Genomic DNA, 16,722 nt, shown 5'->3' with positions numbered 1-16,722 from the left:
ACTTCATCTTCCTCTGAGTGCATTAGCAGGTTAACAGAGAGCTTCAACCCAGAGAGGCTAGAATTAAGGTCTCTGAGTTCAAAGTCCAGCTCTGAAACTTGCTAGCTGTGTGACTTTGTACAAATCACTTAACCACTCTGAGCCTTAGTACCCTACAATGTAAAATGAAAGTGATAACATCACAGAGGAGGTTGTGGGGATTAAATGAGTAAATCTACTTAAAGCCCTAGGAACAGTTTCTTGACACAAAGTAAGCACTATGAAATGTCTGCCAGCAGCATTTTATTCTGAGAAGAGTATGTTACTAGGAACCTTGTTCAGATATAGATAAGAGGTTTTTCTCTTGGCTCACAGGTCATAGTAAGTAGTGGGGAACATCAGATCTCAAAATTAATAGCCTACTAGAATTTTAACTTTCTGCTATATTATTTCATCTTGTCTGATAATACACATTTTTACTGATATAGATAATTTCCTTTTTTTGGAAACCATATCACATGCTGGACTTTTATTTTCTTTAGAACATGTCTCATCAGGGGATTTTAATTCTGTCCAAGGATTTGTCATCACTGATAAGATTTTGTACTAAAACGTGCTAGATAGATTAAACACCAGTTATCACAACAGATTTTTGCTTATCATCTGAATCTGTACAAGGATTTTTAAAGGATAATTCTTATTATTTTAAAGTTCTTAAAATTTTTTAATAGGGTGGCATCTGTGGCTCAAGGAGTGGGGTGCTGGCCCCATATGCCAGACGTGGTGGATTCAAGCCCAGCCCCGGCCAAAACTGAAAAAAAAATTAATAAAAGGAAGATCAGGGGAATTGATGCAATGCATTCATTTCTCTCTGTAACGAAGGAGAGAAACTAAATTATTTGAAAACCTCCTGAACACTTTCAGTTTTCAGGCCTCATAGTTGGTGAGAGGCTGGGTAACAAAAATAAAATCTTAGTCATCTTTTATTTGCTCTTTACCGTCTGCCAAGAAAGCAAATTTATCAAGGGTATTCAGTAAGGGGAACAAGAAATTACAAAAATACAAACTGAGGTCTGTGTGGAAGGGGGGAGAGCAAGCCCAAGTCCTTGCTGGTGATGATAGGAGATGTATAAGAGCTGATTTATTTGGAAAGAACTGACCCCGTCTCCTCTGTTCTTTAAACATATGGTCCTTATGTATATATAGGTCCTTATGGTGTGAATCCTTGGGTGAGCAATGATCAGGAGCAAAGTTGCATATACAAGCTTTAGGCAGTTTGAAATTTGTGTACTGGACCTGGTTTGTAAGACCAGTGGGTAGTTGTTCATTATGTGTGTAGGCAAAGACACCTGCCAAGCTGTCTCCATTCATCTGGATCATCTCAAAGCTGGGGACTAGGAAGAAATAGAGCTGAATGTTAGTCTTTCCTTTGTTATAGGGATCGGTTTTCTTTGGCACATACTAGAGGGCAGATTTCTCTTTTAAACACACACATTTAAATTATTATTTCAGGACTATCCATCCTATACAGCCTTTGGCCAAAACCAGTATGCTCAGTACTACTCAGCGTCCACGTACGGTGCGTACATGACGTCCAACAACACGGCCGACGGCGCGCCGTCCTCCGCCTCCACCTATCAGCTGCAGGAGTCGCTTCCAGGACTGACTAACCAACCAGGTACAGATCTTCACCCAGGTGAAATACTTTCATATGTTTTGCAGTACCTAATAATAGGAGGAAATGGAACTTTGAAAAACATGGCTGAAGTGCCCACTGGAACCCTTCTTTTAGATGTGGGGCAGTTAGGAAATTTTAATCTCAAAATGATAGTAGACCTATGCGTATGGAATTAAAAAGTGAACGGATTTTCAACCAAATTTTTGACAACCAAAAAAACTTTTAGGGGCTGTGTGTGGTAGTTCACGCCTGTAATCCTCACACCCTGGGAGGCTGAGGCAGGAGGAGGAGTGCCTGAGCTCAGGAGTTCGAGACCAGCCTGAGCAATAGTGAGACCCCCCCATCTCTACTAAAAATAGAAAACTAGCCTTGCATTGTGGCAGGTGCCTGTAATCCCAGTTACTCAGGAGGCTAAGGCAAAAGGATCTCTTGAAACTAAGAGTTTGAGGTTGCTGTCAGCTATGACACCAGGGCACTCTACCAAAAAATGAGACTTTGTCTCCAAAAAAAAAGGTTTTAATATTATCTTCCTTGATTATAACTGATAATATTTCCTTTATGCTGAAGAGACTGCTTAACTTCACCTGTGTGAGTCATCAGTAGTGCTAGCCACTGAACATTGCCTACAGTCCTCGATTCAGGGGATCAGTGGTAGACAGGTTAATGTCTTTGTCTGATCAGGGCATATTTAAAATCCATTGTATGTTTCATTTATCTGAAGCTTGCTGTGTTGCTGAACATATTTGACACAGCTGAAGTATTTAAAGTTAAAAGCAAGTTTAACATTAATTCTTTGTAATCGCAATCAAAATTCAAGGACTTTTATAGAAAATATTGAGATGGTTCTTTTTTTAAAAAGCTGCAAGGAAATAAAATAGTCAAAACAATTTTGAAAAATAAGAACAAAATTTGAAGACTCACATTACCTTATTTGAAGATTTATAAAGTACAGTTCTCAAAGAAAGTGCAGGATTAGGAAAAGGATAGATACACAGAGCAATGGAACAATAGCGTACAGACTCCTACATGTACTGGAAAACTGATTTTTGACCAAGGTGCAAAGGCAGTTGAATGGAGAATGAATAGTTTTTCAACGAAAAGTGTTGGAACGATTGGACATCCATATGCAAAAGAGAATAGAAGATGAACTGTTAACTCATATGCATAAGTTAACATAGATGGATCATAAAACTATACATAAAAACTGAAACTATAACAGATAGAACAATAAGAACATAATCTGGAAAAGAAAAAATTAGGTTTCATAAAATTAAGAACTTCTGCTCTTCAAAAGACACTGTTACGGGGCGGCACCTGTGGCTCAAGGAGTAGGGCGCCAGCCCCATATATTGGAGGTGGTGGGTTCAAACCCAGCCCTGGCCAAAAACTGCAAAAAAAAAAAAAAAAAAAAAAAAAAGAAAGAAAGAAAGAAAAAAGACACTGTTATGTGGATAAAAAGACAAGCCACAGAATGGGAGAAAATAGTTGCAAAACATGTCTGATAAATGACTTGTATCCAGAATATACAGGGAACTCTTAAGATCACTACAAAAAGTGAGATTAATAACCAGCCAAGATAATAGCTACTTGGGAAGCTGAGGCAGGAGGATTGCTCGAACCTAGGAGTTTGAGGCTGCAGTGAGCTGTGGCTGCACTTCTGCACACCAGCCTGGGCAACAGAGCAAGACCCTCTCTCTGAAAAACAAAAAGGAAGAAAATATTGAGGTTAAAATGTTTGTAGATGTTATTAATGTGTTGAAGTATATTTTTCCACCTTCAATTATTTGCAAGATCCAAATTTATCTCTGCTTCTTTTTTATCCAGATAGAAAATAGGGAAACTGGGTCACAAGTCTATAAATTCTTTACAGCTAGACTAGCAGGGCCAAGATGATTCAGTGCCAGTAAATGATTACTTACTGCATGCCTATTAGTTATCAGCACTGTGCTAGAAACGTGAATGAGCTCTCTGCACTCCTGTAGCTTGCACTGAACAAGCAAGGCAAAGATCAAGCAGATAATTGCAACAGTGATGACTACGGAGAAAGGGAAAATGGTAATAATATGAGGAGTGTCAACAAGTGAACTAATTTGAACATAAAGAAGAAGCAGTGGAACTAGAGCAGTGGAACACAGAGCAATGGAACATAACGGAGTTTAGCATTTTTTTCACAGCCAAGATCATGAATGGATGAAATGCTAACATTCATTGTTTTGGGTTCCCTGTTCTGACCATGGTCTCTAAATATAGACTGAGGGGAAACTTACTTTAGATCCTCTTACAAGTGAACATATAGCCCCTTTGAATTTCTGGTCCTTATCCTATTAGAATTTCTTATTTAGGCTTTTCAACTATCTCTGATTCCCTGAGCATTTGTACCCTTGCAGGGCCAGGACTGGGGTTAGAAAATGAAGCCCCAAGGGCACTTTTCTGAGCCCTTAAATGCCCATAAGTATTGTGCTCTTGGGCATGTTAGTTTCAGCCTAAATCACCTGTTCCAAATCTGTCCTGATCCTCTTTTAGTTAATCCTTGTGTTTCATGAAAGAGCTTTACCTTAATTCAAAAATGAATGATTTCAGAATCCTTGCTTTATGAACAGTGGAGACATTTTGGGTAGGAAGAATATTGGCAAACTCCCACTACACCGTGGGAGGTTTTTCTCAATGGTTTCTGTTCAGGGTAAAACAAGGTAGGGCAAGTGTATTCAAAAACAAGGCCTTAGAAGTCTCTGATCATCCAAGTGTCAGAGACTGAATGCTAGACAAGACCCATGGGGAGGTTTTGAATTTACTGGACAACTGCAATGAATGAAAACCGTTTGTGTGCTAAACTATGCTATATGGGTGGTGCCTGTGGCTCAAAGGAGTAGGGCGCTAGCCCCATAAGCTGGAGGTGGTGGGTTCAAACCCAGCCCCCGGCCAAAAACTGCAATAAATAAATAAATAATAAACTATGCTATATGCTGGGGACAACTTGGAGTAAAAGGTTGTTTTTGCAGGTTTCCCTGTGATCCCAATAAAGTTCCTCCACAGGAAGATATAAATGTTCCTTTCTGCTAGCTAAAAAATAATTAACATTGAGACTAGCTATTTTATTCCTATTAAAAATCCTATATGCAGGCAGGGGGATATGCTGAACGTGTGACTTTGAATGTGGCACATTCACTCACAGGTCACATTCTCATATTCACTGTCTGAATGCTGCTATTTCCTCAAGTTTCCACTCATTGCTCATGCAAAAAAAAAAAAATACAGTTTAATATAATTTAAAGATTTTATTAGACTTTCTTTTTCTTGAATTTAAAGAAGTTATTTCAACTTCTATCAATATTCTTCTCCCCAAATCATCACAACACACTTGCCAGCATCTTTAAAGAATTCTGTGACCTCAGACCTGCAGCCGAAGTAGTTTCAAGTTTAATGTTGCCTCTTCAGAACTGGCATTCATCCCCAAAGCAAACAAGTTTGTAACTGTGGGATTTTCTTTATTACTGACAGAGTCTGATATATTTAGCTCAAGGATAGGAAAAGTCTTTCCCAATGACCAGTTCTACCTTTTAGAGTTAAAGCAGAAACCTAATAGTTAAATCCACATTTTCTCATAGAACATTCACTGTTGGCTTCATTTTTATAATAAAAGCATAACTTATGACAAACAAGAGCCAGCTGGTTGTTCTGATTTGGAGATAAGCCTAATGAAATAAAGTCAGATCTAAATATCAAAACTTACAGGGTGCAGTTATTCATTTCTGTACCGATTAAAGAATAATTATTTAATCATGTATAATGTCAGGTTAAGAAAAGCCTAGGGCAGTTGTTAATGACCGCTGTTATTTGGAAATGGCAAATAGCGTTCAGTTATTTTACTTTACCTTAGTAGGCAGCTTGACGATGGATTGAAAGAAAACTCACCACGCTGATTAGAAACAGAGATTTTAGTTCATTATCTTCGTAAAGAGTTTTCTTTGCTCTTAATATAAAGTTTATTTATATGAGGTATTTTTTATTTGTATTCAGAAAGTTTAAGGACTGATGAGCACATGAAGATGAGAGATATTTTTATAGCTGGTCCTCTTCGAAGAGGAGTTAGTGACCTATAACAATATCATGCTTTACCCTGGGACCTCAGTAAACATTACAACACAGTCGTTCATTGAACTTAAGAAGAGCTCCAGAAATGTAAAGAATAGGGTAAGATCAATTCACCCTCTGAAAAGAAGCCAGTCTCACAGGCAGAGCACAGCAGCCTTCTCAGACCTTCATGGCATTTCACGTGACAGGAAGCTAACTCATCTTATTGAAACTAACAAGAGGATTTAGATAGAAATGATGGATCCCAGCAAACGGCCCTGCCAGTTTACATTTTCACCACCTACAGCATCCCTGTGCCCTTGTGCAGTTACCTGAGTGAAACTTGGCAGAGGCACCGGAATTAACAGCTTTCTCCTTTAAAAAAAAAAAAGCATCAACAAATGTTTAATGACCAGTTGAGCTCAAGTTCCTTGTTTTACCCTTTATCAGAAGAAAGGATAGCACCTTCAAAGGGAATACAGGTCAGTACAATTCCACCCAGGCAACGGCTAGGGGAGACCAGATGTATGACACGCCCTCTGCAGGATGTGCTCTTTTACTGCTATGAACTTCTTTCAACAGATTCCTTGGCACTCCTTGGCACAGAATTGCATAGTATCACATAACTCTTTTCTAAATGTATTTTCAATTGGCAAATGAAAATTGTGTATATATAAGCATAATGGCAAGCACCTGTCTCAGCTGCTTCAGAGGCTGAGGCAGGAGGATTGCTTGAACCTAGGAGTTTGAGTCCAGCCTGAGCAACATAGTAAGACCCTGTGTGTTAAAAAGCATTGTATGTGTATGCATTAACTGTGTTTACAGCACTTTGTTTGAAACATTATGAAATTATTAAATGGAGCTAATTAACATATTGAGGCTAGACAATTAATTTTGTAAACTCATCCTAGAAAATGTGGTACAGATCTCATTTTGAATATCACTACAGTCACCTTCGAGGTACTCTCCTTGGGAAGCAGTCCACTGATGTGTAGGCCACCCTTCAAAGCAATTTTGCTACTCTTTTTCTGGAATGGCCATCAGAGCTGTCATTAAGTTAAGTTCACAAACTTGTCACCATGCATTGGCAGCACCGTGCAAACAACTTGGTAATGTTTTATAACCTTGGTATATCAGTGTCTCACAGCTGTGTTTCTGTCAATGTGTGGTGGTGCCTTACTGAGTGGCATTCATATTGTCATTGAGTGTTTTTGTGTGCTGTATGATGACAGCACTGATGGTCATTCCAGAAAAATACTGATTTTGGTCAGTTCCAAAGTTGCTTTGAAGGGTAGACTAGGTGCTAGCATCAAGGGGAGTTTCCCAAGGGGAGTCCTTTCAAGGTGACCATAGTGATATTCAGCAAGGCAGTGTGTAGCACTTTTTCTAGGATGAGTTCATGAACTTAATTATCTGATCTTGTATATATACATACACATACATATATAGACACACATGCTAAAAGTTTAATAAATGTGGAGCTACTCTTCACAGTTTTTCTAAAAGGCTACACATTTACCTCCCTGCCCCCTCCAAACAAAGCACCCCTGTTCATGATTTGTCCAGATTCCTAGAGCCCTTTTAAAAAGGATCTTTCAGTAACTTGAAAAGAATCAGTGGGAATGAAGTCGTACATTTACTAAACCCACTTCCTATGGCTGTGATGTTTCTCTGCCCTAAGCCCAGACACTTCTTACAGCCAGGGTGTTTTTCTCTGCCCTCTTCTGCTCTTTTCAGCCCCTTGCCATGACAGGTGGAATAGCAGAGTTCCTCCTGCTACATGCCTCCTTTAGATTACAGATCTAATCTATAATCAAAAACCTCCCAACACCGGTCATGATAACTGGGATTTTGCCAGTCTTTGTCCTTCCAGCTCTTGCACAGTGGCAACATCAAAGCTGCCTGATGATAACACCTAAAAATTGATCTATAATGAAAATAAAGAAAGGTTTTATGGGAAATCATCCAAAAAACTTTTTTTTAACTCTTGCTTAATAAGCAAGGGTTAATTTGAATCACCAATTTATATGAAAGTAAGCATTTAATTTGTGTGATAGAGGAATTAAGAAATTTTGTCTCAAAAAAGAATTAGAAATGGGGCAGTTTTTGAATGATGGTATTTAAGAGTTGTATGTGCTCAAGTATAAGCAGAGTCTCGTTTTATGTGCACGTAGTAAGCTGAAACATTATTTCCTGCAAGATGGGGCTGTATTCAATCCTATACCTACAGTCTTTACTGTTATGCTATTTACTCTCCCTTAGGCAGTATCAGAGACCCATGCAATGAACTTTTCCAGCAATATTTTTAAAGAAAATAATACTTAAGAATACAGACATATTTTTTGATCCTGCCCTATAACATGCACTTAACATGCATTCCCCAGAGAAAATGTTAAGACCAATAGAAATGATTAGAGATATCTATATAAAAATTACTATGTCTCGGGAAAAAAAATGCCTAAGTTTGTTCAGATTTATTTAGATTATAACTGTGTGGTTGCCCTCAGGATTATTTTATTTTAATTTAATGATAAAGCTGATAGTCATAACACCTTTATGTTTAAATATATGGAATTAAAATTTAATGTAGTTTGCCATATGGCTCTCCTAGATATTTTTATTATATACGTGTGATTTAAATCAAATTAAATATAAATTATATCTATCCCTCAATAATCCAAAAAGGTAGCTATTATTAGCCATGGATATACAATGAAACTGAGATTCAGGGAGACTGAGTAAAATACTTGACATCACACAGTCATTCTGACTCTTTGACTTGTTAAGTTGTTCCTCACAGGGGGCTCAGTTTATTTTAACAACCCCTCCCACAGGTTTGCCTCCCCTCAGTACTTTCTGCCTCCTTAGATAAGTTGTTACTAAGCTTTAGATGTGTCAGAGATTTCGTTATCTCATGCAGACATTAAAATCCGAAACTTAAGATATGGCATTGTTGGAGATACAGATTGAGGTCTCGTCCTGATATGTGATGTCACTAATAGATGAGAGTTTCAAATCCCTCAGGGTGTGGGGAGTTAGAAGCACAGCGATCAACAGGTAGAACTCTTAATTACCAGCTTAGAAGGAATAAGGACAGGAGCCCTTGTCTCCCAGAAGAGAGAGCTTCTAGAACTGGGCCAGTGACGGGTACCAGCTGGCATGCAATGGTTCCGAGGAGGTGGCAGAACCACCTCCTTAAGTCACAGTGCTTCTCAGCCTTCCTAAGGCCGCAATGTATTTTCATTGTTACAAAGGGGTCGCAACTCACAGGTTGAGGATCAAACACAGCCCAGAGATCCAGGAAGATAAGAACTGAGGCTGTCTACTGCTGTTGCACTCATCAATGAGATAGTTAGTGGGGATCCTTAGCGAGATTCTTTTTACTAACGTTTTTTGTGAACTGAAGCTAGATTTTGATAAATCACATGCGACAAAGTAGAGACAAATATGCCACTGGGCAGGTGTGGCTGTTGAAAACTTGCAATGTGGCTACTAGATGGAGCTCTGCTGTACATGGAGAATATGCATATGATTTCACAGACTGGGTATGAAAGAGAATGTTAAACTGGTCATTGACAACTTTCATATTGATCATATGCTGAAGTAACATTTTGATATGTTGAGTCAATTAAAATAAATGAATAAGATTATTTTACCTGTATCTTTTTTTTTAATGTGATGGCTTAAAAGTTTAAAATTGTATGTGTGATCATTTTTGTGGCCCACATTATATTTCTGTTGGAAACACTGTTACGCACAGTTGTTTTAAGGAGATTTATTTAAAAGAGAAGATAGCAAGCACATAGGTGTCTACCTGGGAAATATGAAGCCAAGGGCAAGACTTTTAAACTTGTAAGGGAAAGTGGGTTTGACAAATGGAGGCTGTTCCCCTATCAGGTGGGCCTGGGAAGCCAAGCTTACAAATCGACAGATGGGATTGATCCAGAAGAAGACATCTCAGTCTCTGAACTGTAATAGAGATAAATGTGTAGGTGAGGGTGCAAACAGGATTTTGAAGGCATTTGGGATATGAAGACATTGAGGTTTAATAGATCATATAGACTATAAGTAGGAGGGATTTGGGGGACCTGTACAATTTTTGACTGAATTAGATCTCTGTGTACTAGGGATTATAAATCTTTCTTTCTCATAAGGAGGGTTCTATTGTATAGGAATTTGTTAAGATAATTAATAATGGAGACTCATGCTTGATCTTTTTTTTCTTTTTTCTCTTTTTTTTGCAATTTTTTTTATTAAGTCACATACACATAGATCATGAATACATTTATGCACATGTGGAGTACAATGTGTTGAACTTTTTATACAATTTGACGTGCATACATCAAACTAATTAATATAGCTTTTACTTTAAAATGAAGTGCTCTTGTTGACTCAAGTTATGTTATTTACAGGAGAGTTTGATACTGTGCAGAGCCCCTCCACGCCCATCAAAGATCTTGACGAGAGGACATGTAGGAGTTCTGGGTCTAAGTCCAGAGGAAGAGGCCGAAAAAATAATCCCTCCCCACCTCCTGATAGTGACCTGGAGGTATGCCTGCCTATTCTTAAGGAGTATAGTATGATGCTTTATTTTATTGAATGGAAGATTATAGACCTTGCAGTCCTATTAAGTTTCAAGCTTAAAGAAAGCCATATCATGAATTGAGTGGACATTTACAACACCTGAGTTTGAGATTTTTATTCATTATAATGGCAAAATTAAAAACAATAACAACTTAAAAGTGAAATTGCTTTGAAAATTCTAGATCTGAAGCAACTGCATCTTTTGGCACAAACAAATTTTTAAAATAAAGCCATTCTTTGTGGGATGATGTTCTGAAAAATAGTGTGTCCTATAGTACTCCAATAATGAAAGACATCTCTATGGGTCATTCAATTTTAAACAATGAAAGTAATCTCTATGGAAAGACAAGGTCACCCTCTGAAAACAGGGGAAAAAATTATCATTTATTCAGATCTTTATATCTCTGAAAATTGTAGTGTATGTCACTTTTTTTCTACTTGTGAGCTCTTTTGAAAGATAGCTATATTAATAAGCAAGTTGATTTTTACTGTAAAATATCAGAGGCTTAACCATAATATCTTACTTCTTACATAACCAAATACTTCAGCAAAGAAAAAATTAAAGCTCCAGATTGAGTAAAACCAAGTATCAGATGTTATGCCTCTTGATAAGAGACAATTTTCTAAACCAGAACAACGGCAAGTTTAAATCCCTACAAGAACCTGACAGGTGATATAATTGAGTGACTTGGCTTGGGAGCCCAGTCCATGGGGGAAAGCTAAGAACGTTGACCCATTCTGAGAGATTTGCCCATCACTACCCTTGGAAATGTCAGCCAACCTGGCCACAATGTCTGTGCTGTGGTTAGAAACCTAAGTATGTATGAAGTCACCTAACTTTGAAATGATGCTCAATAATTTGAAATTTTTCAGAACTTCACAGAGGTTCAAACAACACACATGTTGCCCTAAGCTGACCAAAAGCTCCATATTTTGTGATACCTGTTTAGTGGTTATTTATTGATTCTTTTACCTATTTTTTTTAAATTCAATTCTTTGCATAAATTGCAAGATGTTATGAATCCATGAAGTATGAACCTTTAAAATGGGTACAGTTTCAAGCACACTTCTGTCAGAAAATCCAAATGTGTCTGTTCGGGGTATTAACTACAAGTAACTGTTTGCCTAAATGTATTCAGCTTAGGGCTTCTGACGTTTAAAGTTATTATTCCTATCACTCTTGCTCCTTGGAGTTAGGTTCTGAAAATTTGAAAAGCATTTAATGAAGCAGGATTATTTTCTATGAAATGGTATCAAGGATGATAGACAACAATGAAGGGAGATGCTATCTCATTGTAAAGAGATTCGCTTTCTTAAACCCTGTCATTTTCTGATGTTTACTTTTTGTCTTCAGCGTGTGTTTGTCTGGGATTTGGATGAAACCATCATTGTTTTTCACTCACTGCTCACAGGGTCTTACGCACAGAAGTATGGCAAGGTAAGAAATCAAGACGGTTTACTTTAAACCTTGTTAGAATTCTATTTCATTCTAAAACCAAGGGCCATTTAAAAACACTTTCAAGTGTTTTGATGGCAGTCTGTCAGATTTCCTCTTATCTATTCCCAGTGGCTTCTTGGTTCTTTCATATGAACTGGTAAATTTTACTAAGCTACTTAGACATGGAGTTCTTTTTTCTTCCTTGAAAGTGACTTGAGTTCTCTCCATCAAGACCAAGTTTTTTACACTCATAATTTTTACAAAAACAATTTTTTTTTGTAAATTGAAATGGACCTGAAAACATTATAAAATCAGATAGTATCCCGTTCGAGAAGTTTAAGAAATTGTTTGAATTAATTTGTTACATCAGTTGTTGCTGTGGAATGCCACTTGAAATAAGCAAGTAATCTTTTGTCTAAAGTTCCTTTGGATTTATGAATGAAAGTTTTTCTGTAACTTTAGTAAGCATAAGAACGGCAATGGAGATTACATCCCACTCCACCCCACTCCCTCCCCCACCCTTGCATACACAAAGTCAGCGACAGGTGGGCTCACTACGCCCCCCACCTTTTTTTCTTGCTATTGTTTTTACAGTAAGCAGCTTAGAACAGTGTTATGACACCTGCAAGAGTGCTTCTCCAGGGATGATGCCACTGTGACAGGCTTTTTGGCTGAAAACACAGTCAGAGGTTTAGGTTATAACTGTCAGTTCAGAACACCTCGCCTGCCGTTACTGTAGACAAAGCTGTCTCTAGCTTTGGATCCCTTACATATCACACTTACAAAAATGCCTTGTTATATCTTTATTTATGTGTTTCTCCTCCCATTATTTGGTAGTCTTACGTCAGCACAGCATGCACTTTTTAGCAATGATGTTAAGCTTCGTGTCCTAGACAAGTAATGGTGAACTGCATTCGAGTCTGTCTCCCTAAACTGCCCTGTGGGTGAGTGTGCATTGCCTGCTAAACAGATATGGAAGGCAACAATGCCAGGGAATAATTTGCAAAGAAGAGTCTTAGCCCCTTCATCACAGTTATCATCTCAAAATCTTCCCCAACACAGGATGTGTACATATCTGCCCGGCACCCCAGACCCATGGACACACACAGATGTCTAAGATACATCTGTATTGTACACTTCTAATTTCTGTTATCTGTTTCATAATCATATACTTTATAGAAACATATTGTCTTAGTTGGCTTTGCTGCTGTAACAAAGTACCATAGACCATGTGGCTTAAACAACAAACATGCATTTCTCACAGCTCTGGAGGCTGAGTAGGCCAAGGACAAGGTGTTGGCAAATTCAGTTCTGGTGGGGGCCTGCTTTCCTGCTTTACAGATGACAGTCACCTTGCTGCGTCCTCACGGGTGAAAAGCAGAGAAAAAAAAGCAAGCAAGCTCTTGTGGCTTTTTATAAGGGCACTTAAGGCCATTCATGAGGGGCCCCCCTTATGACCTAATTACCTCCCAAGCACCCCACAACCAGATCCTATCATTTTGGGGTTAGAATTTCAATATATGAATTTGGAGCAGGAACATTTGGTCCATAGCATAAATGCACATGATTATAAGTAAATTGCTTTGCAGAAATTCGGAGTGCATACTGAAAATTCTATGACTGATGGAGTATGCAATCGAAAAATTTCCAGACAATAATCCAAAGGATTTCTTCTGAAATGTTATTGGGTTATCAGAAGTATTTAATAAATTCTGTTGAACTGATGGTAATTTTTTTGTGCAGTTAAGTTTCACATTAGACAAGTGTTTAAAGTGAATAATCTAGTTTGGGCACATAAGTGAAGATCCCTTATCAAGTCACCATTAGGGGGTATTCCTAAATATCTGTGTTACTCCCATCATGAAAAATGGGTGTCAGTACTTTTTGGAAATATCTTTATTTTCACTGTATTTCCTAACTTACGATCTTCATCCTTTTGTGGTAAGGCCAATAAATAAAACACACGGTAAAAATGTTGCTATCTATGTTTTCTTTTTGTCAAAAACACCATGGAGTGAGCCGCTTTCTTCAGTTGACTCAGGAGGTTGGTCTAAGAGCGATTCCGAAAGCTCAGTTCTCAGCCTCACTCAGCAGTGGCACATCCCTGAGAGAAATCCGTCAGCTTCCCAGAGGACTGCCTGGCCATGCAGTACTCGCCTCATTGTACAGGTTTCACTATTTCAAAGTATTATCTAAAAAGGAGCATTCCAATGCAAAAAAATAGAGAATTCTCAGGCAGCTTCTGTGGCTCAAAGGAGTAGGGCGCTGGCCCCATATGCTGGAGGAGGTGGGTTCAAACCCAGCCCCAGCCAAAAACTGCAAAAAAAAAATAGAATTCTCTTTGCTTCCAGAAGGTGAAAACAGCAGATAATACCAAAAGGATGGGGTGAGGGGAGGGGGGAAAGGCAACTAATGTTTACTTAATGCAGTGAAGGGCCGGGCAGTAAGCGTCACACAATATTAAAGGGTAGGTCATTCTCCCCACCCTGTGGATGAGGAAACATCCTCAGAGAGGGAATCAAAACGTGTGCACAGTCACACAACTAGTCAGTGGCAGATACCAGTCCTGAGGCTCTGAACTCAGACTCCAAAGCCGTGCTGTCTCTGCTGCAGCACCTCGCCTGGCCTAGCCGACTTAGCTATTGGGAGTTACTATAAAAGTAACTTTTCCTGAGATGAGAAAAGACAATTAGTAAGGTACCACATAGGCCATTGCATGAGTTCTCTTTTAAGTTTTAATAATTTACATGATCTTCTCTCAGACACTTGGGATATTTTTTCATCTCGAGCTCAGATGTAGGAAGGGCAGTGACGTAGAGTGTGGCAAACACTGATCAGTACCTGGGGTGATGCAGAGTATGGGGCAAACTGAGTCACTATTGGAAGGGTGTAAAGAAGACAAGCTTCATTTGTAGACTGCCTGTCAGAGTCTGGATTTTACATTTTAGAAGCAGTGGGAATGGTAGTTAATGGCAAAAGCTTTTGAGTTGGATAAAATTAAGTTTGAAAATCAAGTTGTGATGCTTGACAATTTTCTGGTACTGGCAAATTAATCATCCTTAGCCTCAATGTCTGTAAAATGGGAACAACACCCTCCACAGCAAATGAGAAATAAAGAGAGAGAATGCTGGAAGGGCATAGCAAAATATTTGGTGTAAATTAACAACTAAGAAAAAAACGTAGCTGTTATTGGTCACTTTTACAAATATCCTGTTTAATTCTGCTACAATTTATCGTGATACAAGTTTTAAGGATTAGGAAACCAGGATTATGAGGGCTTAAGTAACTTGACCAAGGTCACAAAAATGACAAATGCTGGTTCATGTATCACAGACCAAGTCAGTTTCAGAGCAAGTCCATGTTCTTTCTACCCCGCTGAGTGGAAGGACGTCTATTAGAATTGAGCATAGTGAGCAAGGTTTTTATTCAGGGCAATTTAAGAAAATTAAACATGTGTTTAGGCTATATATTTTTTCTAATTAAAATATAAAACACCATTATTGCATTCCATGAAAAACAACTTAGATTGCTTTACTAATTGGTTCTTATTCACAGTTTTCTGAAAGTCACTTTATCATTGACTTTTTTCTTAACATCAGTAAGGAAATTGGCATTGCCTTTTGGCCCGTGCACCCCTGATACCTTGGCATATTGAGACGTGCTCAGTAAGGCCCCTCTTGTGAAGCTGTGTCCACATGCAGCTCTGGGGTCATTGCAGATGAGCCAGAAAGGATTCAGGGTAGCCTCAGCTTCACTGCAAAGCCTGAATGGGAATGGTCAGGTAGAAGGACCTCCCCGCCTAAGGGCAGGTCATGTGACCTCTGATCTGTTTCCTCTGAAACGTTTGTAATCTATTTCCTTCCTGCAGTTACTGGATAGACTAAAAGGGATAATGTAAATATACAAAAATGGCGCTCTGCTTGGAAGACTATCTTTCACCTCCCTGGGCAGAAAATCTTAAGTAAAATTATGCATTCTTTCCCCCAAATGAGAAACAACTAGAGGCTGATATTTTCAGACCTGCAGAAGGTCAGTGTGAACTCTTACAGCACATAATGTGGGGCTGCAGTGGCCTCCATGTCGTATCTGGGAGCTGGACTTATGGGGGCTGGTGATGTTAACCCTATCCTACGATGACCACACCCACCTGTGTATCTCTGTTTCTCTCCCACAGTGTAAGTACCATCTCTGGCCTTTTGTTGAGTTCCTGGCACTTTGCTGGGCATCTGTGAAATGCATCTGTCTTTGGCTTTCACCACCATCCTGTGTGATGGGTCCTATGTCACACAGCTCATATGTTGCGTGGCCAACAGAACCTACATCTCTTTGACAGGTTCTTAATCTTGATACTCTTTGGGTCTCATATTTTTCCACACAACCTTTATAAACAAAACTCATGAGATACACTAATATAGGAATGCCATTTTACCCATAAATGTCCCTTGTATAATTCACTTCTGTGTTTTAAGTAAAAAAAAAAAAAAAAGTTGTTTTTAAATTCTACTTCCCTTTATAAATAAATAATGTGAATTTTCCAAGGATCTTTCTCGAGTGTTACCACTTTTTGACTCTTCCGTTGTCAACACCCTCTCTTCCCAAGCAGTACTCTCCCTGGACATTTTCCATGGAGGCAGACGAGGTGCCTTGGTATCTGAGCTCTGTGCTGGGAGGCTGGTGATGGGTTTTGCAGCTGAGCACCAAGTTTCAACGCTGTGAAACTCTAAAAATAAGAGTTTGTAGATTTGACAAGATGTATACCAGGAATCATCCATCATCTGTTAGAGTTTATGAAGATATTCCTATTCCCTGATTAATTGTGTATATGTTATTTTACCTGATGAGTTGCAGTAATTCCTTTGGGGGGGGGAATTACTGGCAAAGGGAAGTAAATAAATTGTGCTGTAGGGATTTGGTTCATTTTAGAGGATTAATCTATCATGCGCTATGAAGCTATGATTCTCTACAGTTATTC

General features: G+C 38.6%; 1 protein-coding gene across 1 annotated transcript in view; it reads left to right on the top strand.

The window, feature by feature from the left end:
• The window catches only part of EYA4 (EYA transcriptional coactivator and phosphatase 4), an 85,689-nt gene that overhangs the window by 42,420 nt on the left and 26,547 nt on the right, over window positions 1-16,722 (top strand). Inside the window, exons 8-10 of the mRNA XM_012805448.2 lie at window positions 1,492-1,657; window positions 10,141-10,277; window positions 11,667-11,750. Of these exons, the coding sequence (XP_012660902.2) occupies window positions 1,492-1,657; window positions 10,141-10,277; window positions 11,667-11,750 (387 nt within the window). The remainder of the gene's footprint in view (window positions 1-1,491; window positions 1,658-10,140; window positions 10,278-11,666; window positions 11,751-16,722) is intronic.

The sequence above is a fragment of the Otolemur garnettii genome, unplaced genomic scaffold (assembly GCF_000181295.1).
Source record: "Otolemur garnettii isolate 467f Iridium unplaced genomic scaffold, OtoGar3 scaffold00042, whole genome shotgun sequence".
Lineage (NCBI taxonomy): Eukaryota > Metazoa > Chordata > Mammalia > Primates > Galagidae > Otolemur > Otolemur garnettii.
Note: the sequence above shows the minus strand (reverse complement) of the source record. Positions and strands in the feature narration are given on the sequence as shown.